Source organism: Ixodes scapularis, unplaced genomic scaffold (genome assembly GCF_016920785.2).
Source record: "Ixodes scapularis isolate PalLabHiFi unplaced genomic scaffold, ASM1692078v2 PGA_scaffold1__304_contigs__length_218370807, whole genome shotgun sequence".
NCBI classification, from domain to species: Eukaryota; Metazoa; Arthropoda; class Arachnida; order Ixodida; family Ixodidae; genus Ixodes; species Ixodes scapularis.
This window is the reverse complement of record NW_024609846.1, coordinates 112,451,287-112,479,247: the sequence shown is the minus strand read 5'-3', so window position 1 is coordinate 112,479,247 and position 27,961 is coordinate 112,451,287. Positions and strand designations below refer to the sequence as shown.

At 44.9% G+C, this 27,961-nt stretch overlaps 1 protein-coding gene and 1 long non-coding RNA gene across 3 annotated transcripts; one reads left to right on the top strand and one right to left on the bottom strand.

The window, feature by feature from the left end:
* On the top strand, nt 1-23,196 carry LOC8031424 (SWI/SNF-related matrix-associated actin-dependent regulator of chromatin subfamily B member 1). 2 transcript variants are annotated; one of them, XM_029966513.3, is made up of 9 exons: nt 1-249; nt 390-495; nt 9,633-9,759; nt 16,789-16,926; nt 17,693-17,820; nt 17,897-18,063; nt 19,606-19,796; nt 21,089-21,220; nt 22,896-23,196. In XM_029966513.3, the coding sequence occupies exons 1-9, from the start codon at nt 169-171 to the stop codon at nt 22,933-22,935; spliced, it is 1,110 nt and encodes a 369-aa protein (XP_029822373.1). In that variant the 5' UTR covers nt 1-168; the 3' UTR covers nt 22,936-23,196. The 2 variants fall into 2 exon arrangements, with proteins under 2 accessions (XP_029822373.1, XP_029822372.1); XM_029966512.3 differs by lacking the exon at nt 9,633-9,759 and adding an exon at nt 9,928-10,054 and having other exon boundaries at nt 7-249.
* Nucleotides 23,197-26,851: 3,655 nt separating this feature from the next.
* LOC8031425 lies at nt 26,852-27,796 on the bottom strand. The gene is made up of 2 exons (XR_003916533.2): nt 27,553-27,796; nt 26,852-27,030 (listed from the first exon to the last, which is right to left on the bottom strand). It is a non-coding gene; the product is annotated as an uncharacterized LOC8031425 (long non-coding RNA).
* Nucleotides 27,797-27,961: the final 165 nt, after the last annotated feature.

The window sequence follows — 27,961 nt, the reverse complement described above, 5'->3', positions numbered from 1 at the left end:
CACTAAACGACTAAACTAGACGCCACTCGCTAACGCCACCAACGCCGCTGTCCGTTCTCCGTGCGCGTCGCTTTGTCGCTTCAAAAAGGTCTCGGAAGAGTTGAATTCGCGCTGTCGTCGTTGTTGTTTCACTGTACGTGTTAATAATATAAAACAAAGTACTTCAAGATGACGATGAAAACCTTCGGTGACAAGCCTACCGCCTTCCAACTGGAAGAAGATGGCGAGTTTTATTACATCGGGTCGGAGGTAAGAGCTTGCTTTTGCCCCATGAAGCCTTTCTCTGCCGCGACCAACTTCTACCGATTATTTCTCTGAATGTACACCAGATAGTCCGAAATCATTTGCGTGATCGTGTAAATGACTGATACTTCCCTTTGCTTCGCTAGGTCGGGAACTACCTCCGTATGTTTCGTGGCTCGCTCTACAAGAAGTACCCGTCACTCTGGCGTCGCCTCGTCACTGTTGACGAGCGAAAGAAGATCGCATCTCTGGGTAAGCGTTGCCGTTTCAGACCATTTTCCTGGATGCTCTATATGTATGTGTGTGTCCGTGTTGTGTGCTTGTGGACTGGCAGTGCACTTTGACGCGGTCACGCTGTCTAGAAGAACTAACGCCAACCCAGGCTCTACGGGGAGAAGAGGGCGAGCGATCGCAATTGGCGCAGCTCCTATGCAGTGTTATGTTGCGTGCTGAACACGACACATCTCCTGTTCATAATTATTATAGAGACTGTTCACAATCACTGTTTTCGCAAATTTCACGTAACTACGGGGACCTGCGGAAAAATGTCTATTCTCCCGGCAGGCGGGAGAATAATCTCTTGAAATTCTACCGACAGTCTCCTCCCATTGGCTGTTTGACATTATGTGACAACGGCCGGTAAAATACTGCAAGTTTCATAAAGACACGTTTTGTTGAGACTAACTTCTGATCGACACTCATTACGCGAATTGCACGCTGTAGGGACACTTCGTCGCCCGTGTTAACCCACCCGACCTAGAGTAACTATATAGGCTCTGCTTGCAGAGCCAAAGTATCACGTTCCTTTTCTTTTCGCCGCCAACTCTGTGTTGAAAGACAAGCGGTCACGTGCACTGAACTGGATCCAACCTTCATGCGGGAAATTGACCTTGCATGTGCCATGTTTTGGGTGGAGCATGTTTCTCGCTTTGCATTTGCGAAGTATACACCCTACACTAAAATCAAACAAACTAGAAGGTCCTTTGACCATTCTACATTACGTGTAGCCACTGGGTACAGTAAAATCGCGTTGTTTTATAACGCGAGCAATGTTTTCGAGCATGTTTCCAAAGTCTGGGAAGCAGACATGGAGGACGCTCGAGCTGCTCGTTTCTGCGGTGCTTGCGGAGTGTTACGTGACCAGCACGTCTGGGCACCTCAACAGCTATGGCTTGCAAAGGAACAACGTTTTCGTTGGCTACTATGTTCTACCGAGGGCATAGAGAAAAGCGGCCAACAAATGACAAGACGACGGCGCAACTGCGACTTGTCGCTGCACTATATTTTCTTTTGCTTTGCACGTAGCAGCACGCCGCCTCACAGCAACACCATTTGTGCCTCCGGATTCTCTGCAGAAGCGACGGTCGCTTCTTGCAGTGCAGCTTGGATCCAACATAGCCGCCCTAGTACCACCGTTGCGAAACTCTGCTCTGCAAGCGGAGCACATGCACTTATTCTAACCCGACCCACCCGTTGACACCGCTTTGTGGCGACAGTCTGCTGCGGCTCGTTACAAAAATGTTAAGCCGCCGGCCCACCCATACACGCTGCTTCTCGGCGACAGTCTGGGGTGGCTCGTTACAGAAAAAGGCTAATCCGGACTGTCGGCAAGCCAATAGAGGGCGACGGCCGGTAGAATTTCGGTAAAAATTATTCTCCCGGCTGCCAGGGAAATGGACGCTGCCAATAGATGTTGTTACTACTACAGCGTCGCAGAGGTTTAAGTTGCAGTCACTTCAGTAGACCTGCCCAGTTACAATTACTCACAAATATGAACGAAGTCACATTCTAATTACTTATAGAATATCCCACGACGTCGAAAGGTTCCGTTTCGATTTGACGCCCTGTCCTCGAGTCAGTGACAACATTGTTCAACTAAAGGCCGATTTGCACACTTAGCACTGGTTCACCCGCTTGCAACTGCTTATGACCGTGTGCCCTAAAAACCTCTTAAAATCTCTTTCGACGAGAAAACACACTGGCGCCATCTATTGGGTAGCCTTGGCATTTCCGTATATTCTTCATTTTGTTTCGCTTGTCATTCTTTCTTTTCTTGCTCGAAAAACTCCTCACAGTGTTATTAACAACCGTTTCTCATAGACGGTACATACATCTGATCTCGCAAATATTGCAAAACCTTCGCTCTAGTAAAATGCAGTTCTTTGGTCACCTTATTAATGATGCTAGTGTGCGTTCTCTAGAGAGGGACCAACTCGAACAATAGAGAACCTTTGCAATTCAATGACGGACAGGTCTCGTGCAAATCATTAAGACAAAATCTAAAACTCAATCCCTTGGAACTCAAATTAACTGCCTATTTAATGCCAGTTTATCCCCAAATTGTAGTATGTGAGTGTAGTATGGGACCCATTTAGACAATATGAAATTGACAGGATTGAGCAAGTTCAAAGAGGAGCAGCAAAGTTTATATTGTCAAAGTATGGGATAACAGACTTTGTTAGTGAAATGCTAAAAATACTTAACCTTCCACATCTTCAAGACTGACGAAAAATGGCGATGTTAAAATTTCTTTATTCGGTGGATCGCAATCTTTTCTACCTTGACGCTAAACAGTAAATAAAGCCATAAACATCTCGTCAGGTCAGAAGCAGTCATCCACATCAAATCACACGCTTAATTACACACAGACACATTTAAAGGGTAACTGAAAAAAAAAAAAAAGTGTTTTTTTTTTAACAGTTTAATTGGGACAAGCATGTCACAAAAAAAATCTTCCGCGAAAAACAATTTTTTTTAGCAATATTTACGCCACATCACATAATTTAGTTGGAGTCACAACCTCTCCACATTTAAAACTCCCGCTCTTTTGACGCACGCGGAGTGGCTGAGATACGTCACTCCGTGATGTATAACAGCCACTCCGTGACATATAATACCAACTTTTTGGCGTGCAATTTAAAACGGACGAAATAGCCGCAAACTAAAATCAGTCTTGCGCAGTAAATATTTTTGTAAAAATTTTATTTTTTCGCAGAAAAATATTTTTGTGACATACTTGTCCCAATTAGATTGTTTAAAAACACACTTTTTTTCTTTGCAGTTACCCTTTAAGTATTCTTTCCATGAACCATAGAGGAATGGAACTCTGTTCCCTGTGGTATAGGGAAAATGGGCTCTGTCAGCCAATTTGAAAATAATGTGCTTGCCTGCATAGCATCCTATAGTGGAGGCTAGACTTTATACTGTATTTATATTTACTTTTTTACATGTCTGATTGAGCGTATTGAACCCTTTGTGATTTATTGCGAGTTGTGAACGGTATGGCTGTGCTGGCCTAATTGTGTGTTCACATTTTCTCGTTTTTTTCAAGCATTATTGGGGGTCATGAGCAGTGAAACTGTCTCTAGGCTCTTGTGCATCTAACCAAAACATTGGCCCAAGATGTATATTTTGCTTTCTATTGTATTGAATGCTAAAATTCCATGCTGTATCAGTCCCCCTGGGCCAACAGTATCAATAAACATGGTGTGGGTGTAACAGTGCATAAGACTAAGAAAAGAAACACTGGGCAAGTGCTGACTCGTAACTGAATGTTTAATAGTGAAAACGGAATACAAGAAAACATAAAAAAGGCACACTCAAGCACGTGTGCGCCACCCAAACTGTCCCATCCCGTTGGGGCTTCTGCTATCTACGCATCACTTGCCCCCCATTCATAGCAAAAGAAGTATGAATGCAAGGGATGCTTTGATAGCAGAAGCCCCAATGTGGTGAGACAGTTTGGGTGATGCATGCGTGCTTGAGTGGGCCTTTTGGATGTTTTCCTGTTTTCTGTTTTCACTATTAAACATTCAGTTGCGAGTCAGCGCTCGTCCTGTGTTGTGTGTTTCCTTTCTTGGTCCTCATTGTTATGCATTGTTTACACCTACACCATGTTTAACTTTCACCGACAAACCCAGCTCTCTACTTTGTTACAGTATCAACAAACAAACAAGATTGGTCGCAGGCGTGCATGCACTGCATTGCCGCGTGGCGAGGAGAACAGTAGGCGTAAAGGCGGAGACTCTTGTAGACGACCCGCATGTTTGTCACCTCCTCGCAGCTTGTATTGCAATCGTGGCCCGTAGACTCGTGGCACCGATCGAGCACTGGGAAACTCTGAGATCTGGGCACCTGTGTTCTCTTGCCGCAAGAGATCACAGGAACTGGGTCGTAAGCAAACTCGACTGTGCGAACAAGCCTTGACAACTGTTTTTTAGGCTTCTCGCGACAGGTAACAACCCTGAGCATGTCGTTTAACACTCGAGACTGTGGTGCAGAAAAAGAAAAAAAACTTATAGTCGAAGCAAGAGACACAGAAAAGAATGTTAAAATGTTCCCTTCTGTGTCTGTTCCTTCGACTCAAAGCTTTTTCCTTTTTTGCACCACAGTCTCGGGTGTTACGCGACACAATTGGCTACCACCAGCTTGCCCACACACTTACTCTTTTCACTACTGTTACAACCGGGCCGCGCTGTTGCGTGGCCAGTCGTAAGATGTCTTAAGCGGCTTAAAAACCGTTCGTGTCATACCGTATTTACTCGAGTAATAGCCGCACTATTTATGAACAAGGCCGTTGCGTCTTCTTCCCCGCAAAGCACATTTACAGCCAATCATCGCATTGCGCATAAATGACATAGCGAATAACTAGATCGAGAACATGATTCTCCATACAAATGCAATCTTCACAGATGGTATCTTCGCGCGAAGGCGCTATCTCTGACCTGTAAACCGCTGGAATCATGCTGTCGATCGCGATGATTGGCAAGCCGCGTGCTCCGCAGAAAAGCGAACCTTCGGGTTTTCTTCATAAACAGTGCGGCTATTACTCGAGTAAATACGGTACTCGGTTTAAATGTTTGAACCAGCTTTAAGTTACAAGTTACCCCAAAAGTATAGCTAAGTTACAGTTACTGATATTTTATGGCAGGTTAGAAAATATTTAGTGTGCAACGAAACGCAGAATCTTATACACTTTTAATTAGTTAGTTTACAACTCCTCAGGGTTGGCGCACATTTTGTTTTTAATCACTCTTAATGTTGTGTTTTGGGCCATTCTGCTTGCTGTGTAGACCGACTAAGGAAGAAAGTAGCAAGGAGGACATATATTTGGGTTTTATTACGGAATGTTATGACACAAGAAATGGGGCAGCGGTGACATTTTATTGTTAGCTATGATGGCACTCTGAGGCTTTCTTCGTTGCCTATGCACAGCCGTCTTGAGCATTCATGTTTCGCTCCTGATAATGTGACGGAAGGGCCAAATGGCATGAAAGGCTTGCACATTAGCGAAATAGCATAGTGCGAAATTGCACACAGAAAAAGGCAACCAACTTTCTAGTTCTTTGGGCCACTGCGACATTTGGTAGACTTGCCACCCTATTTTTTATTTCAAATTGACTTTAAATTGGTTGTGCCTTCCCAGGAGGTACCAATAGAGGTATACCGTAATATTTTAAATTGATTTATCTTCCTCACCCTAATTTATGCCACACAACCATTGTAAAGCCACTGGCATTATTTCATACACAGCCTAGTAATTATTTTAATAAGTCCCCGAACAAAATATACAACTGCAAAATAGAGTGACCAAGTTTATGCACCATATTTCCCGAACTATAGTCAACATTTGGTGTGTAGTCCAGAGAGCCTAATTTTAGCTGAAAAAAGGTGTTTTTCCATAGATAGTCTGCACTAGGTGTTTTTTTTACTTCATCCATGTCCTACTCGTGTTAAAAAGATAAGTTGTTATTTCCCTGATAAATAGCACATTGTGCTGCCCAATAAAATAATACAAACGTAAATTTCTCTTTTCATCATTATTGTTTTTATAATTCATATTGTTAAAAAAAATGAAGGTGAGCATGAATGCTCAACTTTATTTTGTGACCATGATTTCTGAACGACACCGGAATCACTTGTTTACCTGTAGTAATGAGTTTATAACAGCAAGCAGTGGGTGTTTGTGCCATCAAGATCAAGCTTGATCCACATTGTCAGCTTAGGTGCATTGAGGGCAAAAGCAAGACAGTTACAGTCTCGGCTTTTCTCGCTGACTAATGTCCAGCTTGAAATAGTGTTATCTCGACAAGCCCAACAGACTGCACTGATTGTGAGCGTAGCCCACACAGCGTAATTTCATGTTTTCAACATGGAGGTTGGATTAGCCATTCCAGTTCCACAGAGCAAGCACTTGGTTGTGCGGTGTTGTGCCAGCTTTACCATGTCAGACTGCATGTTCACGTGAAAGTTACATTAGAAATTGGTGGGAAAAAAAAGATGAAAAAAAAAAAGGATTATTGCAGCCAAGCTTTAACATACAGCATATCAATGAATAAGCCGCCAAAATAACTTGCAGTTTATCACGAGGTTTTAATGGCGGTGATCTGCCAGGTGGCCTTTTGAAAAGGGTCAGTTCACCTGGCTTGACGAAGAATTGATGGATCACTGCGGTAGGGATACAGGCAGCCGCCGTAATAGGTGGTCTGATTTTTACGACCTTCCTCGTCCATCTTGGGTCAACACTTGTGCATACCTCCAGTGTGCCAATGTTGCAGTCGGTAAAATTTTAAGAGATCCTATCCCTAGGTGCCGGGATCAAATTTTGGCCTGGGTGCTTGCTCTATGATGGAGGCTTGTTGCGGAGAAGGCGTTGTCTAACCAAGCTTTCGGTTGCACGTCGAAGGATGCACAAGTAGTTGAAATTAATCCACAGTCCTCCACCAGGGCGTACCAGATGCCCTCCGTCGATTTGGCGCGTAAAACCTCTAAATTAAAATTTTTAACGGACCTTATGTGCAAGTGTGAGGAGGGAAATGAGAAGCTAAACTTGCTGCAGGCAGCTTTTTCTCCACTTATAGGCTTATCCAAATTTGTTGCTTCTTCACCTGGGTGGTTGGTTTTTCAATTTTATATCACTTAAATATTGCCGCAGTTCCCTACTTTAGAGTTGCTTCCACCTGTACCTTCACGTGGCTTGGCATAACAATATTTCCTGGGCTCACTTGGCTTCGTCATCACACTATTAACTACTCGGATCAATAATGATAAATAATGCCTTTTTTGTTTTGGGGGTGGGAATGGAGAAGGGTGGTTAATGAATAGAATGCACTAAAAAATGGAATGGTGACCCTTACATCTATCAACAACTCTGTCAGTGCCATTATTTTTCCACTGTAACACTTACTGGCAGCTCATATGCAACATTTACAAATGCTGGAAACCATTGAGCACCTGTTGTGCCTTTCCTATAGAAGTTGTGATATCCTCTAAATAAACAAAATATTTTTGCCCCTAATTGTCGCTCTAAAGTCTTGTACACAAAAAAATTTGAAGGACTAACAAAATTTGTCTGCTTTTCTGTCCGGCAGAAAATGGCCAACCTAATCGTTTTCTGCCAAGCACAAAACGATTGTGCAGGTTGGCCTTCAAGGAAAAATGAGCAAACAAATATAATTGTTTATGCATCAGGGAAGATACCTGAATCTCCTCAATTCTACATGATGCTTTCTTTCTCTGGGAAGCAGATGTGCCCTTCTATCATGGCAAAGGTAGTTTCATTGCTGCAAACATTATAGAAGAAAGCTTTGTTCAGTGTCGTCGTTTTCTTGTCAGAATTTTAATTTTTTTTTTTGTTAAGGTGTGTTATTTTGTAGACTTTATACGGTTTCTGATCATCTAAAACAAGGAATTGTTATTGTTGAAACTTCTTGTGGTCCATTATTCAGTTTGACCGTAACCAAAAGTTCTATTTTGTCAGCTGTTTTGAGTCTTAAAGATGATCACATGTTAGTGCTATCATTATATGAAGATCTCTCAGTATGGGCTTCTCTACTAAATTGTACGTATTTGTTTTACCAGTATGCCAGGCTTCTTTTCATATCCTGATAATTTGCCATATCTTTGGTGGGCCAAAGCATAACAAAAATAATAACAGAAACAAATATTTTGTAATGGCTCTTGAAAATTATCATTGTGGAGATTGACATGCTAGCAGTATTTAATTTAAGTGCATCAGTCAATAAATGGGATTAGTGGGATAGCACCATGCATAATGTAAATCCTTGTGTTCTATGAAGATCCAGTGCATCCCATAGGTGCATACTGGACATGGTAACTAAGAGTCCTAAAGAACAGTTAACTTCTGGGCGAGAACAGTGGATTTGTTTGACTGTTAATCATTTGCTCTTTTGCCATAGTTCTTCCTTTACAACAGGACCTGACAACATTAATTTGACTCGGACAAAAATTTAGGAGCTTATCATCATAGGATTCCTGGCACTAGAGGCTGCTGCCACTTTTCTGCTCTTTGTCATAGTACTGTCGAGATAATGCCCCAGTTCAAAGACTTCTTACTGTTTCGTTTGTGGGCCTACTTTGGAATTCAACTGGGTGAAGGCAGGCACAATATATCTGCTATTGCTTATCTGTAGGGAGGTTTCAATGGTGAACTTTTAACTAGCCTGCAAAGAGTTCATATATTTTTCGGAAACATGCGAAAAAGGCTCCATCTCACCAATGTTTATGAGTTGCATAGACTGCATGATTCATACAGGTGTACAGGCAAGGGTTTATTGGATCTTAGAAACAAAATCTGGAAATAAGCAACATTATATGCTCGACTTGGAATTTTTTCGATAGACAACTTGAGTTGACGGTCAAACTAGGCGAAAAGATGACAGCCACCGATAGAGAATCCTCAAGAAGGAATGTCTTAAGAAAGGTATAAAGTGGCAGTCAGCATAGATCCTTCGGGGCTCGGTCTTGTGGCAAAACATTGGCCACTATTTTGAGACTTTTGAAATGTCTATGATATTTAGGTGAACGTGGATAAAAAAAAGTAGAAAAAAGTAGGGCAAACATTGTATCGACAAGAGACCTTTGACGTTTTCAGTAGCATCCAGCTTGTCCAGTCCTGCCTCACCATCCTGCTTCGCTTCCCCGCAAACGCCTGATGCTTGAGTGTTGCTCCGGCTTGCTTCTCTAACCTCGCTAACCCCGCTTGGTTGTCTGGGGAGCCCAGTCCTCTGATTGGTTCGCCGTGAGCAAAACGGACCCTCCGCACAAAGACCCCCTTCCCCACCCGCAGTATGGTGCCTGGAGTGCGTCTCCGACCGATGCGTTCATTACGTCCTCCAAAGTGGTCCCTCAATTTCCGCCCGACGACGTCGCAGCAGTGTTGTGTGGTTGCCTGTTGTGATCCTGGGGACCAATTTCGGCGCACTGGTGGGACGGGACGCCGGACACGCCGGTGGGAGATGCATTCCGGGCACCGTAGCCGCATGCAGGGCTACCCCCTTCATGGCTAACCTCCTCACCGCCTGCTCCATGGGACGTTTGGGGTGCCACAAGACTGGCCCCCCTGTTGTGTCTCTTCCCCTGCGCCACAGGTGTGGGCCTGCACAGTTTGGCGACGAACATTTCCCTCCTCAGAGTATCTGAGGTGGATGAGGTTATAGCAGGAAACGATGAGAAGTACACGGCGGTACGCGTGAGCGCAGAGCCCCCCGTTGCCAGGTGAGTCGTCTCGCTCACCGGGGGGGGTTCCCCCTTTTCTTTCTTTCTCTCTCTCTCTCTTCTCCCCCCTATCCCCCGTCCCCACCCCCATCTCTCGGCCCCTCCTCCCTCTCCCGTCCCCCTTCCCGTCGCCGCTCTGTCCGTCCCTGGTGTGGTGGCTGCGTTCAGGCCTGGGACCGCACAGCTTGGCCACCAGCATCAGCCTGCTGAGGGCTGTCGAGGTGGATGAGATTTTCGACGGCAAGGACGACAAGTACCGCGCTGTGTCGGTGAGCGCGGAGCCTCCCGTGCAGAGGTGAGTGCGGCCGCTTGCCGGCCGTGGACGGGGCCCGGCACGGGTGGATTGTCTCCGGCTTGGGTGCTGTGTTCGCCGAATGACTCGTGGTGGCGGGAAATGGGCACGGTGTGTGGTTGTGAGTTTGTCGCAGTGCCCTTGGTGGCGGTAAGTGGGTTCCGAGGTGATGGCCCTGGTGTTTCGAGTGACAACAATTCTGTTTGGTGGCAGCTGAACATTCTACTGAAGCTGCCGAGTTGTTCTTTGAATTCAATCTGTGTGTAGTGTTGCTCCCCTGGAAACTGAGACTCTGAAGGCCTGTAGGGATCTTCCTTGTAATCTATTTGTTCTCCAAGCTTCTTAGGGGGTTTAGATTATTTCTTGCAGTCAAGATTTTGTGTTGCCCTTCAATGAATTATCTTGCTTGATGCATACATTGGTATCATAGGCCAGATTTCCAGGCCAGCTTTGTGCTGGCTCTGAAAGGCCAAGGGGCAGCCAGAAAGGAGGAAACTCTCCCTCTGCACCTCTTTTCCATTCGAGAAGGAGGGAGATTTTTCTTTCCTGTGGGGAGTAGCTCAGAGACCCGCTCTGTGGAGAGGGGAGGAGAGAAGAAAGAGGGAGGGAATGGAGAGAAGAAAACTGGGAACCAATTTTCTTCTTAGCAGAAGACAATCCTCTCGTCGGCCTTTAAGCGTATGCCAGAGAATGAAGTCCAAGCTGTGAGCTTTTATTTCTCTTGTAACATACTGTGTCACAGCCTTCTCAGTATTTCTTGAAATGATAACTTTTGCTGTTTAGAATACCAAGCAAGCCGTGATTTATTATTGCACAAGTTCTAGGTCAACACTTTCGAGAGGGAACAGATAGCAGCCAGTAGTGTGATAGATGACATTTTGATGTTATATACTTCCTTGGTGCTGCTTTATGCAACTACAAAGCTATTTCTCTACCCTGCACTAGGGTGCCTTCATGTGTGCTTAGCATAGAGTGATACCAACTGCCTGTTTCCCTTTCTCACACCCTCTTCCACCGTCATTTTGTTCCTCTCATTGTTTCCCCGTGCACCCTAAAGTGGCCTTTGTGTCCATCGGTCCCCCCATCCGAGGGGGAAAATGCTAATCCTCCCTCCGTGGGTTCCACCACGCTGCTCCGAACTTGTAAGATAAGGTGCTTGTTTTTGGGAGGATTATAAAGCCCACGGATTATCGCCGAGTACCAAAATGGCTGCTGGTTTGTCGGCGAGCAGTATTACAAAGGGTGGCATCACCCTAGCAAAGCACACATGAAGGCTCCCTACCCTGCATTAGAGGCCTGTGACCTGTTAGTTGCAGATGTGTGAGACAATTTCTAAAGTGCTGCTTGGTAGATGTACAAGTGCATGTATGTTTGTGTGTGTTGATGTTGCTGCTACTCTGGTTAGCTTTTAAGGGTGATTCGAAATGGCTTGTTTCTTTTCGGAGCTGTCCACATCGATACACAAGCTGTTGCGCATGCCTATGGGGTAGATCGGGGTTGTGAAATGTCTTTTTTCTAGGTGGGAAGGCTAGCACTTTGTTATGGAGAAAAGGGGCATCCGTTTTTTGTCTTTCTACCACATACTGTGCTATGATTTGCACTGAAATTAGCAACATGTTCATTGCTCAATAGAAAGTTGCCCTCTTCTTCCAAATTGATAGTGTTTGTTCTTATCTTGAATAGAACCCCCTGCATTAGGAACTTGGAAATTGTATTGAACAGAAGCTATAAACAAGGCCATTCATGCATGTTGACCAAATTAAGCAGTATAATAACTGCCTTGAACAAACCCTGGAATGAATCATGTTCATTTATTGTTCAATAACCTTATGAAACTTCAGAAAAAGCTTATATTTTAAAAGTATAGGAATTGTCATGTTAAATGCATGATATTAAAAAAAATATCCTTTTAGTAATCTATATTTAGCATCATGTAGAAAGCTTGTAAATAACGAAATCATTTGCTACGAAGTCAAGGGCCTGTTTGGTATAAAAGTTAAAAATAATTGTGTGAAATAACCAGTGCCACTCTTCCAAAGCACTTGATTCTTTTGCTATCCACATTAATGGAATTTGGGGCATGAACTTCATTCAAACACTTTTTTTCATTGACTTTACATACAGGAGACAGCAAGCTAAATTATCAATTAAATTGGACAGTAACACGTTTGTTCATGAGAAGTGAGTACAGTTTAAAACTCCTCTATACAGGCATTTTATCTTTTCTGGTAGGAGTATTAGTCATGCCTTTTATTTCAGACATCTGTTTTTAATTGAAACATGCATGCAAAGAACTAGTTGTTTATGAGTAACTTGTATTAGTCTCTTGGTTTGCTTCTGCATGAGTCAGTCTTGTACGGACATTAATTTGAATACCTCAGCATTGGGTTTTCAGTGAAATGCTTATTAATAGTACATGCTTTGAAGTATACTTACTTCAAACACCATGTGTAAACTTCTCTATACAGAATGTTTGACGTTTTGTCTTGGCAGGACCTTATATAGTCTTTTCCTGTCTGTCTGAACATTTTGATGCTCTGCCCAGATTATTCAGGCAAAACTATTTTGTTAACTTGGACAGCAGCGTTAAAGGAGTAGTGAGATGATTAACCTCCAGTCAGTCGTTTTATTCCTTGTTTTTAAACCGTGTGTTGCTCACGGCTACATGTCCACTCAAATGATGAACAGCAGAAGAAGAGACTGACCTCATGGCTTTGTTAATTTATCTTGGGATATAGTTGCAAAAGGATGTTGTTTTATTATGAAGTCTGTATTTTTCCCCCGTTGGTGATCTTAACCCTTTGACAGTCATCACCTTACATATACGGCGGTGATTAAATGTATGAAAGTTCCAGCCTAAACGCAAAACTATCTTTCATGTCTTTGGCGAGCTCGAAACATTATATTTGTATGGTGTTTTGCTTTGCTGGCTATTTATAGTTTTTAAATTGGACGCTCTGCACACATGATGCTCACTTTCATACCGGCCGCTCTCGCGGCAGTGCCAATGAGAGCACTGGCTGTTCCTATTCAGACTTTCAACGCTGCAGATGCGCCAAAATGAAACGGTGTGGAAGAAAGGTGACAACTTTTCACCTTCAGTACCTTCATTCGATGCTTCTAAACCTAATCAGCTTGCAAGCATTGTATGTGCTGCTGCTAGATGATTAAAAGTCAACAGCTGAGCATTGACCCTTTGTTTCTACTATTCCTTTGGAAACAAAGCCCAATCACTGGGAAACATATTTTGGGAAAACAGACTAGTCGGTCAAAGGGTTAAAGGGGTTAGGACACGAAAATTAAACGGGTAGATTATTCTTGAAATGGAATGCTCATAGGCTGCTTGTTTTACGGTTTTTAGAGCTCTAGTAATTATAGTAATTGTAATAATCAATTTACGAATATTGGTCATTTTAATCTGGCGACCAGGCAGCGCTGCCTAATTTAGTCACATCATGGTGCCCTTAAACCACGCGATCATGATATTTAGTTGGACGCTCTCATTCTAGGCACCCCATGGTTGCCCAAGCTCGCCTCTCCACCTTACATAGCACACACTTGCGCTACTTGGCTACTCCGACGCTACACTCACATTTGCCCCTTTGACCTTCCACCCTTTATGCACGTTTGAGATCATCGCGGACGATGGCGAGTTCGTCCGTGATGATCTTGTCATCGCTGGAGCTGGTCGCCATAGGGTCGAAGTCAAAATGACCAGCTTCCAGCATCGCTCGATAACAATCACTCTCATTGCTATAGAGATGAGTGTCAAAGACTCCGACGAAACAAGCATTGTGGTGGACGTCATCGCCTCAAAACCGCGTGCTTAAAACGCGGGAGGTAAACATGGAAACTGACGCTCGAGACGCCGAGAGAGCCTCGTCAGGAGTGCATGCAAGGGGATGCCGCACGTCAGGCGTAGGAGGTCACCGACCCAACAAACATGGCGGCCTTCTCAAAGAAGGGGGTGGATCTGAGTGTCCCGCATAAGAATCAGTATTTATCCACTAAACTATGGCACCATTTTCAAAACAAATTTAGCAAAAATATAGGAACCTACGATGGGTTCTAGCGTTATAGTTAACTTAAATTTTACTTTGGATGTGTCCTAACCCCTCTGAAGACTAAATAACATGACCAGCCTTCATGTGGCTCGTTTGAACTGCTCTTTATATGTAAAGGCTGAACTCCATGGGACGAATATGCTGCGAATAACCGACGAATTGTGGCCGGCGGCTTTTGCTCTGCGCGTGGAATCAACACACTGGCTGCTACGTCGCGCGCAAAGCGAGCGTGCCGTCGGGCGGCGTGCGCCAGTTATTCGTCACATAATTCGTTCCATGGAGTTCAGCCTTAAGTCCCAAGTGGTGGATATATGTAGATATTTAAGTAGTGCATGTGCGGAATCTTGATGCCCTAATGGTTTTTCGACCCCCACACGCACGCATTGTTCTTACTGCCAATAAGTGACGCTTATCTGAGAGAGAAATAGTGGTCGTCGATCATAGCTTCTTTTAATCACAAGCGCACCTCTTGCAGGTGTAAAAGTAAAGCAACAAAAAGGATGCAGACATGAAAGAAACATATTTCCAACTGGCAATGTGAACATAAATGTTCACATTGCCAGTGGGAAAGATCTTTGTCTTGTCGTCATCCTTTTTCTTATTATCCTTTTATTTCTGTAAGATTACCAGCCAACTGTAATTTGTCGAGCACAGATTTTGCTTACTGTTTGCTGTGCTGGAAGTTTGTGTTGCCTTGATCTCGACCTCTTCAGTTTTCATCGGGCTACCTTTTTCAGGAACCATTAGGTAGATTGTAATCGTGCTGCTTGTAAAGCTGTTTTCTTTTTTCTTTGAACATCAATATTGTTGAATGTTTTACCACTGACTTAGGCTAAGAGTTTGTGTACATTGTTAGGTATAACGTGGTTAAACGGTAAGGGCAAAGAGTGGAAATACGACAATAATTTAGTAATCAGTTCTTTTTTTTTTTCGTAGTCCATCATATTTTTGATTTTTCTCAACAAAGTTATCACTTCACTCTTGCTCATCCCAGTCTGTATGTCTTTTTTTAATTTATAATTTTTGTTTATACTCACCTAACTTTTTTTGCATTGAAGTACTATATAATATTAAGAGCTTTGTTATTGTTTCTTCAGGTGAGCTTAAATAAGACATTTTGGAGTGCATTGTTTACCAGTGACGAAAAGTATTTCTAAATATTCCAAATTTAAAACAGAAATTACATGTTCTTTTTTTTTTAATTAAGCATTGAGTTTAGATTTTTATAAATATTAAAAATTAGGAGTGGGATTAAGTGCCGGAAATTTGAATGCTGTGGAGCGGTGTGAAGAAAGTGGTAAATCTAGTAAATTCCAAGCTACTAATTTGACGTGTTTTTTAAAATTTCATTTTTCTTTTTCTCTGCTGTACAATTCTGTCGTGCATTCTAGCATAGTTTGATCTTGCCCAGCGATACTTGGGTTACATGGGTGTCCTCTGCAGCAGCTCACAGACACTCAAGAATGCACATGTGGCAGGAACTTAATTCCAAACTCATTTGATGTTTGTGTCAACTACAGTTGGCCCGTCTCTGTCTGACAACGCCTGTGTAACACAGGTATTGTAGTCTGCTGGTGCTCGATCATTCTAAACCGAAGGCTTTACCGCAGCTGGTTGATCACCTGTTTTCGTGTTGAGGTAATCGTAGTGTAGCTGTAGAAAGCTTCAGCTCAAACGCGGAGCTCTCGCACACTCCGACTCGCAAATTACTTTCGCGTTGAAGGTGAGCGCATCGGTTCAGTTAGACGTTACTGAAAGCGTAAACACGGGGACGTAACTTCCAATTATTTTTCCCCCCTCTCTTCCTTTGTTTTTGCAAGATTTGGGGCAGCTTTTTGTTTGTCCTTTGGGAGATGAGATGATCTACCGTATTTTCCGGACTATAGTCTGCAGACTATATATGTTTAAAAGTAAATTTTATCCATTGCAAACTATACAATGATTTGCTTTTTTCTACATCATTCAATGTGACAAGACGTGAAGAATTTTATGAATAACAGAGTATATGAATGTTTATTTATGTATGATACATTCTCCTTTGTGAGCTAATGTAGCAGGTATTTGTCAAGGTGTGCTGTGTATGATAATTTTTATGTTTGGATCAGGCATGAAGTGCGGATTATGCACCGCGCGCGTCACCGGGTGCAAATTATCCAAGCAAAAAACTTATTTTTGACCCCAAATTTGCCTCTGCGGTCTATACACTGGGTTTTGACTGTAGCCCGGAAAATATGGTACGTTGAGTGTCGGAGTTGGCGGTTCAAGGTTAATTCATCGGAGTTGTTTTGCCGCAGCATTCAGAAAAGGAGCCGGATGAAAAACGGGATGCGAAAACTACAAATAATCTTTTACCCGATTCGACGAGCCGCGCCACACCTTGCTCGAAGCTAGGCGGAAAAGCTGGTTTTGAAGACGGCACCGTTACGACTGGTTCCCAACACTTGATTGGCACTGCCGGCTGTAGATTTAAGAGAATCTACAGAATTTTAACGGTTGGATCACTTATGCGACCGGGGGGAACGTGGCGAAATGGTGCGCTCACGAGACGCTGTCAGGTCGGCCTAATTGTTTGCGGCCTTTGCTTTTGTCTACGCTGAGGCAAGACGCGTTTCGTTGCTCTTTGTGTCGGGCGGCGTGTTTCCCCCGGGTGCTGACGCGGAAGCCTCGCTCCAGGGAGACCAAGTCCAAGCGGGGCTCGACGTGGATGCCGACGTTGCCCAACAGCTCGCACCACCTGGATGCGGTCCCCTGCTCCACGCCCGTGAACCGCAACAGGATCGCCCACAAGAAGATACGCACCTTCCCCTTGCTGTGAGTGCCTGCCCTTGGACGGAATAGCCGCAACGGCCGTCACATTATTGCTCTTTAGGCGCGATGGCATTTACCACGGAACCCAATGCACTTCCATGTCCGTCCTTTGGTCTGTAGCCCAGGAAGCGGGCGGCATGCATCTGTTAGACACCTGCTTTAACTATGCGTACGAGGGGCAATGCACCCGGACGAACGTAATGTATATCGGCCTCTGGACAGAAAATACGGTTATCAAGCTTTTTATTGTGCTTATGCATATGTTTTGTTTATATCAATATACTGTCGAGACCGGTTATAACGAAGTCGGTTATAACGAAATAGCGGCTACAGCAAAGCGATCACAGTTGCCCATTCCCTTTTGCACTTCGTTATAACCAATGTCGGTTATAACGAAATAGCGGATATAGCGAAGCTATTTCTGATTCTCGTTGACTTCGTTATAACCAGTCTCGACAGTAGTAGGAGAGAAAAAATTTGAATTGTAGTAAGGCTACGACTAAAGTCGTCGGTTGGTCCAGGGAAAGTAGACAGATCAGAAAATTATCTGAATCGGTACTGAATGGGATAGGAGACTCCGTGGATGTCGAGGAAAAATATTTCTAGAATTTTTGCAGCAGTTCCCAAGCAGTTTAATGAAGAAATGTTTACGCTATACAAGACGGTGCAAAATGCTATTGCGTTTCAACCACAATCTGCGCAACGATTTCGGCAAGCATCCTTTTTTGTTATTGGGTCGTTGTTTCAAGGGCGACGTTTTTATCATTAGGTACGACGACTTGGACCCCGCCACCCTGCACGAGAATTCTGCGCAGCCCGAAGTTCTGGTTCCTATACGACTGGACATGGAAATTGAAGGGCACAAACTGCGTGACACATTCACCTGGAACAAGAATGGTGGGATTTGTTGTCTCCTTTCTGTGGCTACCCCCCTTGTGCTTACTTTATGACCTGTGTATGGTTGACTTTGCAGAATCTCAAATCACGCCAGAGCAGTTTGCGGAGATATTGTGCGACGATCTGGACCTTCCGCCCCTGTCGTTTGTGCCAGCGATCTCCCAGTCAATCCGGACGCAGATTGAGGCATTCCCCACCGACAATCTCCTCGACGATCAGACGGACCAGAGGGTCATTATTAAGGTGAGAGGTTCTTATCTATGCTTTGTCTGTATGTGGCCATATTTTAAAATATGTTTTGGAATTTTTAGTGTGTTAAGAGAAGCACAAAGAAAAATAGTCTGGAGTACTGTAAAGGCCGAGGTTTTTTCTGAAAATGATAGGCTTAAATTCCTAAGGGGCGCGTATGCCGGCCAATTTCTCTGCACAACGTTAAAGTGCATACGTATTTATCTACAAGGGAGAGCGGGAAAAAACTAGCAGCAGTCACTGAAGCCGAAATGGAGCGCCTTCTAAAAGTCTGGGAGAGAGGGTGCAACTTTTCAGCAGAACTCGGCAGAGGAGATTACAAAAGACAGTTTTATGCACAAATATCCGTGCATTACATTAAAAAAAAAAAAAATTGATTGGTATGAGTAGTTTAATTTTTAATTTATGTTTGAAGCAATATACTTCATTATATTTAAAGAAAACCTGTTAAGTGTTGTTTAGGCTATGGCTACAATGTGTTACAGCTTTCTGAAAATCACCCCTTTTCCTTATTTGTATTAGCAAATACATACCAGGCTTATTCCTATCTCTTTCAATACCGTACTAACCCAGAGCATGACAGTGACACAGGCATGGTCCTGCTCAAGAAGGTTTTTTGTAGAAGCAACAAAGTTCTGGGGTCGTGGAGGGGAATTTGGAGATGCCTTCACGCACTCTGTGCTCGTGCACAACACTCAAGTACGTCACAGCCACAAGAGAGGTCTTGCTCAATGAAATCCTGATTGGATGTGCAAGAAGTATCGCGGCGCGCTAGACAAATTTTGACAGGAGGTTCTTGACACTGACCCAGAGAAGTACCGGATCCTGCGTCGCGTCAGCCAAAGTTTCTTTCATGCGTAGAACCAAGAATCTCGTGACAAAATGAACTTGCGAACACACGAAACGTCACGATGCACCATTTTTGTTTTAATCGTCCAAAAACAAAAAACCAAGAAAACCATATATCGTTGCCAGACTAAACGCTTTTCAAGTCAATCTCCCGCCAAAAATCCGCAACTGAAAAAAGAGCTCGACTTTATCAGTCCGCGCGTCCGCGGACGAGGAGCAGATCGCAGGAATTGGTGACGTGCCAGTCACGTGGTACACAGTCCGCGGACGAAAATCGCGATTCGGTCTGTCATCTGAATCAGCTATAAGCAGCTCCAAAGTGGAACTTTTCCTGCTCCAAAGTGCCACTTTTGCCGCTCCCAGACCTGCTACAAAAGGCTGAAGCTTGCTTCCACCCCTGCGCTTGTCACATGTACCAATACCACAGATCGCGCAGTTGATGTGATTCCCATCAAACATCGCACAATGTTTGACAGGAATTGGGGGTGAATGATATTTGGGAATTTCGAGCCTACGGAGGAGCGTCAATATGGAATTTTACGGTAGTCAAGACGAGTTCCATTTTCCTGGCCTTCCCCCGTACTCTTGCACACACCTTTTGTGCGGTGCTTGATCTTGGGCAGCTGTGCCGTGCATCGCGACTTTCCCACCTCGCCGAGGTGGCCGATCCCCGTTTTTCCGTTTCAGCTGAACATCCACGTGGGCAACATCTCCCTGGTGGACCAGTTTGAGTGGGACATGTCCGAGAAGGAGAACAGCCCCGAACAGTTTGCCCTCAAGCTGTGCTCCGAGCTGGGCCTGGGAGGGGAGTTTGTGACGGCCATCGCCTACAGCATCCGGGGGCAGCTGTCTTGGCATCAGCGCACCTACGCCTTCAGGTGCGCATTCTTTCTCGTTCCCGATCCAACCCCAGGCCTACCGTGTTTAGCTCGAGCTCTGCGAGGCTTCAGTTGCTGTCTGCAGGGTGGCAGTGGAGGGAAAGTAAAGGGCTGCTGGTCACTTGTTGAAAAACGTTGGTGCAAAATCAGCATGTGGCATCTGGCGCACCTGAGTGAAGAATTAAGGATTCGTTTATGGCACCTTGGCCTTTCTTCGACGGGCAACCAAGGTCTTGTCTGTTTACCATCTGCACCAGAATAAGTCTTTGTCACGTTGCAAGTATGGTGCTTTCCAAACGTAAATGCTGCCACTTGGTTGCCGAAGCATTGAGCTATTGGCAGTTACTCAAAAATAAATTGGTCACTGGACCACCTCCACACTGGATAATGATAGGAGACTCGAAATGTCTCAATGTATTGAGTTTGAGCAGAAGCCACAGGAATAGCATCGAAAGTGCCAAAAACTAGTCATCTCGTGGCGGAATTTAGTTTGGGGTGCACTCCTTGGCCAAAACTTTATCACGCCAGCTAGAGATCTCCTGGCTGCTAATTTGGCTGCTAGCCACTGAGGCCGTGTTTTTTGGGGGGAAATGGTCACACCTTACTTATCCTTTATGTAACATTTTTCTTTTTCCTCTTTCCATGTAACCCAGTCTTGCTCTAGTTTTGCATATCCTAATCTGATAGTTATAATTCTTATCTCAAGCATTTATGGTGACCATAACTGAAGTGCACTGTACAGTGCATGCTAAAGTACTAAGTACAGATCTAGCATTGATTTACTAGTGATCAGTGTTGTACCAGTGGATGGAGGGCAGCTAACTTGCAGATTCTGTACTGTGCTCATTCGTGTTTTTTGGTAGATCCGGTATACCACATTTTCGAGACTAGTCTGCATTCGGTGAATGCTCAGCAGGGACATATTCCTTCTAAAAAAAAAAAGCAAAGTACATAGTCTACACTAATGCATAATCCGCAGTGTCTGTGCCGGGTGCATATTCTGCACGTAACAAAATATACAGAACAGGCATTGAAAATTTCTGCTTTATTAAGACATGAAAAAGCTTGTATTATAAAGAAAACAACATCAATGTAAACTGCCATTCACAAAACCTGTCGCATCTCATCGTAACTAACAACCTTAAAAAAAAAAAAAAAGGTAAAAAATGTGCGTGCAGTTTGCAATTGTAGATAGTCCGTACCACGTAATATTTCAACTTTTAGAAGTGTATAGTCCGCAGACTATAGTCCAAAGAATAGGGTAAATGGTCCTTTGTTTATCCCACCTGCAGTGAGGCCCCACTGCCCACAGTAGAGCTGCCGTTCCGAAGCCAGGCCGAGGCCGACCAGTGGTGCCCCTTCCTGGAGACACTCACCGATGCCGAGATGGAGAAGAAGATTCGAGACCAGGACAGGAACACACGGTACGAGGTCCCTGCTTACTATGTTAAAAGGGACTGTGAAACGAAGGTTGGCAGTGGGGAACCGGCTGATACTTGTCTCTCGCATACAATCATATTGTTAAGCTGACACTGGTTCTGCCACATGACCCATCGCGTTTTAGAAGGGCCATTAGTTGCAGCGGCTGTTTCGTCTACTTTACTACTACAGTAAAACCTTGTTATAACAAAACGGGATATAACAAACTAATGGATATAACAAAGCAATCATAATTCCCCTTGCTTGCTAATAGTGGGAAGAAATGGACATTGGCTATAACAAACTAATGGTTATAACGAAATAATTACGACTGCTCCTTCAACTTTGTTATAACGAGGTTTTACTGTACTGTGTTCAACTTATATCAAGCGTGACTGAGTGGAATGTCCATGGCTGAGAGATAATCATTTCCTCGTTTATTTCATTAAGAGGTGGGGCTGCAGGTCGGGGCAGCCGAGGAAATGAAATGTCGAACCCGTAAATCCACTTTTTGCGGAAAAAAACAACAAAACCTTGTGTGTTCTAGTAAACTGATTTCCCTACAATGCTCAGTGAATATGAATGTTTATTCTGAGCTCTGGGAAGCCAAAATGAAGAAATTGTTTCCTGGTTCCTTAAAGCCTCTTGTTCTGTGAAGAGCTGCACACATTTTGTATTGGGTTTTATTTTTTTGCGTGCTACCCATAGGCGTAGACTACGGGGGGGGGCATCGGGGCTCGTGCCCCCCCTAATGAGATTCAGGGGGGGAGGGGGGGCAGAACCCCCCCCCCCCCCCCCCGGGCTATGATCGTTACCGAGATGCTGTTTGCGTGCCATGTAACGAGCTTCTAGTAGTGGCAGGTAAACAAAATAACGCCCACGTTGCCTTTATTGACAAAATACATAGGAAATGGAATCCCAGCGTGCTTTCGTTAGCTTCAATCTCCAGTTCTGGCGAGAAGGTAACGCGGACCCCCCCCCCCCCCGAAGAACTTCTCAGCCTGCCCCCCCCCCCCCCCCCCCCCCCCGCCCCCGGGAAAATGGAAAGTCTACACCGCTGGTGTATCTGAGTCTTGTTCTGTTTGAACGTTTGGTGAAGCAGTTGGTTTTCACCTTGCGGGGGAGGTGACACATTCTCATAAAAACAGTAAAAAACTGATTATACTGCAAGACCTAGGAACAAAGGACACACAGCAAGAGACAAATACAAGACTGTTTCAATTGGGGAGGGGAAGACTGTCTCAATAGGGGAGGGGGGTTTCTCTTTGTGTAACCCAAGTCTGTGGGGTTTTCAGTGTGATTGCATATCAAGAGTTTGTCTGTGCGTCAACTCTTATTTCAAGGATGCTGTATAGGATGTTTATTTCTAGCTAGCCTTACAGTATCGAGTTATTGTGCTTCTTCTAAGTCCCCGTAAAGTTTGCAAACAAACGTGCGTACATAGCACCTGCACTAGCTTTGCCATTTCATAGACTGGCCAAGACTGGCATCTACACTAGGCACTTCATGTCTAGTGTAAACGTTCCACATCTCTCTTTGATATAGCATGATGACACAAGCGCCTTTGGGAGTAGTACTTGCGTACAGTGCATCTATGAGCCTGGAAGTAGCGTCATTATTCAAATATCTTATGTTCATGTGCAGTGCTTAATAGGTGGTTACCCCCTTTTTTCTTGACAGTCGCATGCGACGTCTCGCCAACACAGCTCCCACCTGGTGATCGTCTCTTGGAAGCAGCTGGTGTGGCACAGGAACTGCAGCCCCCAAACCAGACTTGTTTTATATGCTTTTGTTTCATATGGTTTAGCTCTTGTGTACATACAGCATATCCACCAGTGTATGCATTGAAAGCTGTTGGCCTCAAGACAGCAAGTCCATATTGCATCATTCCGTGCATTTTCCATACCGTGTAGAGTATCTCCCCTGCTCGCGGCAGCCGCACGTCGAGGTATCATAAGTAATAAAGCAAATTTTAAATGCAGCAGTGTTGTTCGTTATCCAAGCGACATGGGCATTTGCAGAATGAGTGCGCGTGCATGCGTATGAAATGCACGTGCATTGTCGGGGTTATCCCGTACCTGCCGTACGGGAAGCAGAGCAAGATGCGCAAGCGCGGCTGCATCGTAAGTGTGGACCTCACTTTTGTAGTCTGGTGATGCGGAGTCTGTGCGAGTGTTGCTAAAGGTAATGATACGGTGAATGAATTAACGAGTTCACATGGTGGGGAAGGGTTTGAGCATCTTTTTCACATTCTAAGAAAGCTGGTGGAACACCAACCAAACCACCTTGGAAGAATCACGACATTCTTTGCAGTCTTGCTGCGCAGTTGAAATGCTAAGACACCTCGTTGATAGAGCCACTGACCAGAAGGCTGGGACAACGCCTCCTTATGCTCTATGCCTCTCAGAAGCCCTCCCGAAGGCAGTCGTGTATACTAATTCTTCCTCTTCTTCCAATGCCCGCGTGCAATGCGAGATGGCACTGCCTACGTTGGGAGGTTATAGGGAGTATGCCCGTTTCCACTATTTACAAAAATCACAGTCCACACGTGTTAAATCAGTCCAGCCAGCGCTTGCTCGCATTACCAGCCAGCCAGAAAGCGCACGTGCATAACACACAAACGCAGCAATGAATGTGCCCTTGTACGCTTTTATGGAAAAGTGTATCCACTGGCGGCGATAGCCGTGTGCCTGGCTGCTGAGCACATGCCGACAGCGCGCTTCTACAGTTCTCTTGCAACGTGCATTCCGCACCATCAAGACTGCCAGTCTTAGCCACCTATTAATGTGAGCTCGTTCTGAGCATGTACTCTAAACATTGCCCCCGAATATGGCAACACTGCATACCAAGCCGATTGAAAAGAGGGTCCATCTCAAACCATGGGGAGCATTTGCAATATAATGGTGGACACCTGCAACGATCAGTTGCAAGTGCACTTGCCGTGCATCTTTGCACGGCGAGGAGGAAAGCAGGAGATGATGCAGAAACGTTTGCAGACAATCCACGCTTTTGACACCTTGCAGCTCGTATTACAAATGCCACCGATGAACCACGGAACCTCGATTGAGCACTTTTCAACTGTAGAAGGTCCATGGTAATAAAACCCGAGACTCAGGAACACAGAAGGGGACGAACACAACACAACACTTCCCCTTCTGTGTTCCTGAGTCTCGGGTTTTATTACCATGAATCATCACCAGCTCACTTGTTTTTTTAAGTATTATTGTAGAAGGTCATGGGTTAGCCTCCTGAGAGCCTGTATTACAAAGTTTCCACTCGCTGATCGAGGTCACTAGGTTTATGGGCCATTTTTGCAATACAAGCTGCAAGGAGGTGAAAGCCATTTATTGTCTGCAAAAATCTTAGCCCTTCCTCCCGCTTTCCTCCTCGCCATGCAAAAACGCACCGCAAGTGCACTTGCGACTGATCGTTGCAGGTGTCTGCCTTTAAATTGCATATGTAATTGAATGGCGGACACAATGGCAGATTATGCAGTATAATGGCAGACACAATGGCGGACCATGATCCGAAATGAACCCTCCCTTCAATCTAAGGTATCTATCCTGCCCCTACGAAGGTGGCGTCCCCACCCTGAAGCAACGGCAGCGGCCTTCATTGTATTTATCTCCATCCGACAGGCATACAGGAGGCTTCGGCTGGGAATGATGATGCAATGTTTACATAGAGTTTGGCAACGCTGAAACTGCATCCGCTCCAGACAAATACTTCATTTGAGGGCAAGGGGGGCCAAAGTAGTTTCTGTCTGAGAAACTGCTAAGGGTACTTTAGGGTAGAGTCAGTCATGGTCCCAATTAAATGGACTTTGTTAATACAGATACTCTGCAATATAGGAAACATTTTTTGGGGACAAACTGGGTAAATACAGGCATATCTGTTTTGTTATTATTGACGATTCTGATTACGAATGATTTTTAGGGAGACGAAGGTGTGCATCTTAACGGGACACGACTGTCTGTCGGGAGCAAGAGTTTGAATAACGCCGGAGCGCCGACAGACTTGCATCGCTGCCTGCTGTCGAGACCCACGCACGTGCGTCCCGTCTCATCTGCTGGCCTGCTCGTTCGCTCGCTTCAACTCGACACGCTGCGGTCTGGTTGAAACGGCGATAGACACCGCTCCAGTAGCCGTAATTCCAGTCTTCGCTCGTCGCTCTGGACAGCGACCAAGTTTTGCGGCACGGGCAGTTCACACTTGGCGACCAACGGTGCTCCGAGTAATATGTGGCCATCACCATTTTTTTTTTGCAATTTTATTTCTGGGTTGTAAAAATAGTATACAATTGTCCGGCATTGTTCTTCAGTTCGTCCTTCAGCCATTTACCACGTGCGCATCTTAATGGGGAGATGCAACAATTTTTGTACTTTGCACAAATACCGTTTAGAACAGACCCCCCGACGTTAATGACCCATGAAACACCCATTCATTTTTCATAGCACATAATCGAAGTCTCAGAAAAAAAATTTAAAACGAGCAGCGTCCACCTTTACAACTCGCAACCAGAACAAGCAACCAAGTGATCTGGAGTCGATTATACACCGCCAATGTTGATCATAGCCACGCACTGGGGTTGGCAAGCCACAGGACACGTGCCGAGTTCCAGGCATCGTTATGGTTCGGCTATTGTCGTCAGTGCAGCGATTGGACACGGGCCACTACCTGAAGGCTTCCCGATCTATCGATCCTTATAAGCCCAAATCGAGTGTCCAGGCAATGCTAAGTTCCAGTCTATGAGCCGCATTTAAATATCGTCACTGGGCGGTGCTGCGACCACCCAGCTGCGTCGACAAGTTTTGTGAAGGAGAGATTGAATGAAAACGCTCGCTTTTGTCCTTGAAATTACACTGCAACGAAGGAGTTTCTTGGACAGTGGCATTGCAAGCGTTCCACGCATGCGTGACACTGCCATAACTGTAGTCTGCAGATGATCGGTGGCAACTCGCACGTAGACTTGCAACGGGGTCGTCGTGCGTGCCGAAAGACTACACTCCCACGATGCATGCCGGCAGTGGCGGCGTAACGAGACCGGCTGGTGAGATCGGTAACGCAAAAAAGGAAGCAATTATTTTTAACTCGTTGCCGAGTTGCGTCTACTGCTCGTGTCGCACAGCATGCGAGCTCAGTCGCTCGGCTATTGTCCAGAGCAATGAGCGAAGATTGTGGGATCACGGCTGCCGGAGAGGCATCTATCACCGTTTGAATTAGACTGGAGCGCGTCAGGTTCAAGCAAGTAAATCAGCAAGCCAGCAGATAAAAAAGGACGCGCATATGCACTGCATGGATCTGGACAGAAAGTGGTACGCCGTCTGGGAGCGCGGCGATGCAATTTGGTCAACGCTCAGGTGTTATCTAAACTTTTTTCCCGACAGTATATATGTTTCTATAGTAAGTTACAGTTCAAGAAGGTAGGGCGAGAGAAAGGAAGAAGCAGATGGAACGCTGGAGAGGAGAGGGGTAACCTCCTCCAGCATTCCGTTTCCTCCTCCCCGGCCTTCCCTTTTCTCGTCCTACCTTCTCGAGTTGCAACGGGCTATAGGAGGTAGGTACAAGAATTCATGAGTTTTTTTGTGTGTCAGTACATAACTTCTTAACCTACGAAACACTTTCACGGTGCCGAATTCATGATGTATGTGCCGTCTGCATTTTATTGGCTCTGGTGTAAAGTCTGGGGCAAGAGAAATGTCTCCCCCATCACAGCAGTCAGTCTTCAGACATCCAAGGTGACTATCTAGCTCTTCTCCGCTGCAGGTGTGTCCAGGTCCTATTCATAGTTTTTCTTGATGTCCTTCCACTGTTTCTGCATTCATAAATGACCAGAGAAACGGGCATTACACACGTGCATTATGCAACAGTCCTCGCGTTTGTAAAAAAGGCAGGTAAGTTGGAAGGGATCCTGCCCAACGAAAACTGCTCGCACGAAGGTGGCTTCTTTACTTTTTTTATAACTTGTAGACATGTGGCACTAGCGATTATTGCTTGGGTAGAAATTCTGTTTTGCACATGCGTACCGATGCTAACATGAACTGTAGGGAACATATTTCTATCTTTTTGGTTAAGAAAGCGTTCTTACTTAACCTTCACACCACTCCGCACGATTAATGCTAGGGAACGTAATATTCACACGATTACCACCAAAACGGCACGTGAAGTCTAGAACTTTCCTTGGGCCGCATAGCTTAATAATAGATGCGACTAGAAGGCGATTCTAAGACCTGTATTCCTTCTTAATGAGCATTAATATGTTCGCAGTGCTTAAGCGGTGCCAGATTTACATGCACGGGCGGTGAGCACAGCAAGAGCTAAGGTCAAAGTCACTCACCCCCCGATTCAGGTAGTCGAAGAGTCCGTCCGCTGTGGCGTCGGCCGCTCGCTCGAAGAGGAACGCACCACCAATGACTGCCAGGGCAAAGGTGGAACTTCTCCGGAATACAGAGTGGTACAGAGTTGTCAGGAACCCAGACATTTCGACGAATGTTCGCAGAATCCACCGGCGAACCGAAAGCTTGCAGCAAACACCACGACCTTCTGGCCTTGGAGGCTCTGCCTAGACCTGTTCGATACGCAGTAAAGTATATTTAATCGCTCGAAATAAAACATTTTTATTTAAACACAACTAGAAAGCCAAAATAAAGAATTATAAACATTATTATTATATTGTGAGTTTTTTTTTTGTCGGGCTATGTTGGCAGTAATTTTGACCAGTTCTTTTTTTTATCACCTTATATGTG

What these genes read in the sequence shown, in the direction of transcription:
- LOC8031424 (XM_029966513.3), top strand. Translation starts at nt 169, where the DNA reads ATGACGATGAAAACCTTCGGTGACAAGCCTACCGCCTTCCAACTGGAA. An exon ending in AAAGAAGATCGCATCTCTGG is followed by an intron (nt 496 to 9,632) that starts GTAAGCGTTGCC and finishes CCTGCGCCACAG; the next exon opens with GTGTGGGCCTGCACAGTTTG. An exon ending in GCAGAGCCCCCCGTTGCCAG is followed by an intron (nt 9,760 to 16,788) that starts GTGAGTCGTCTC and finishes GCCTCGCTCCAG; the next exon opens with GGAGACCAAGTCCAAGCGGG.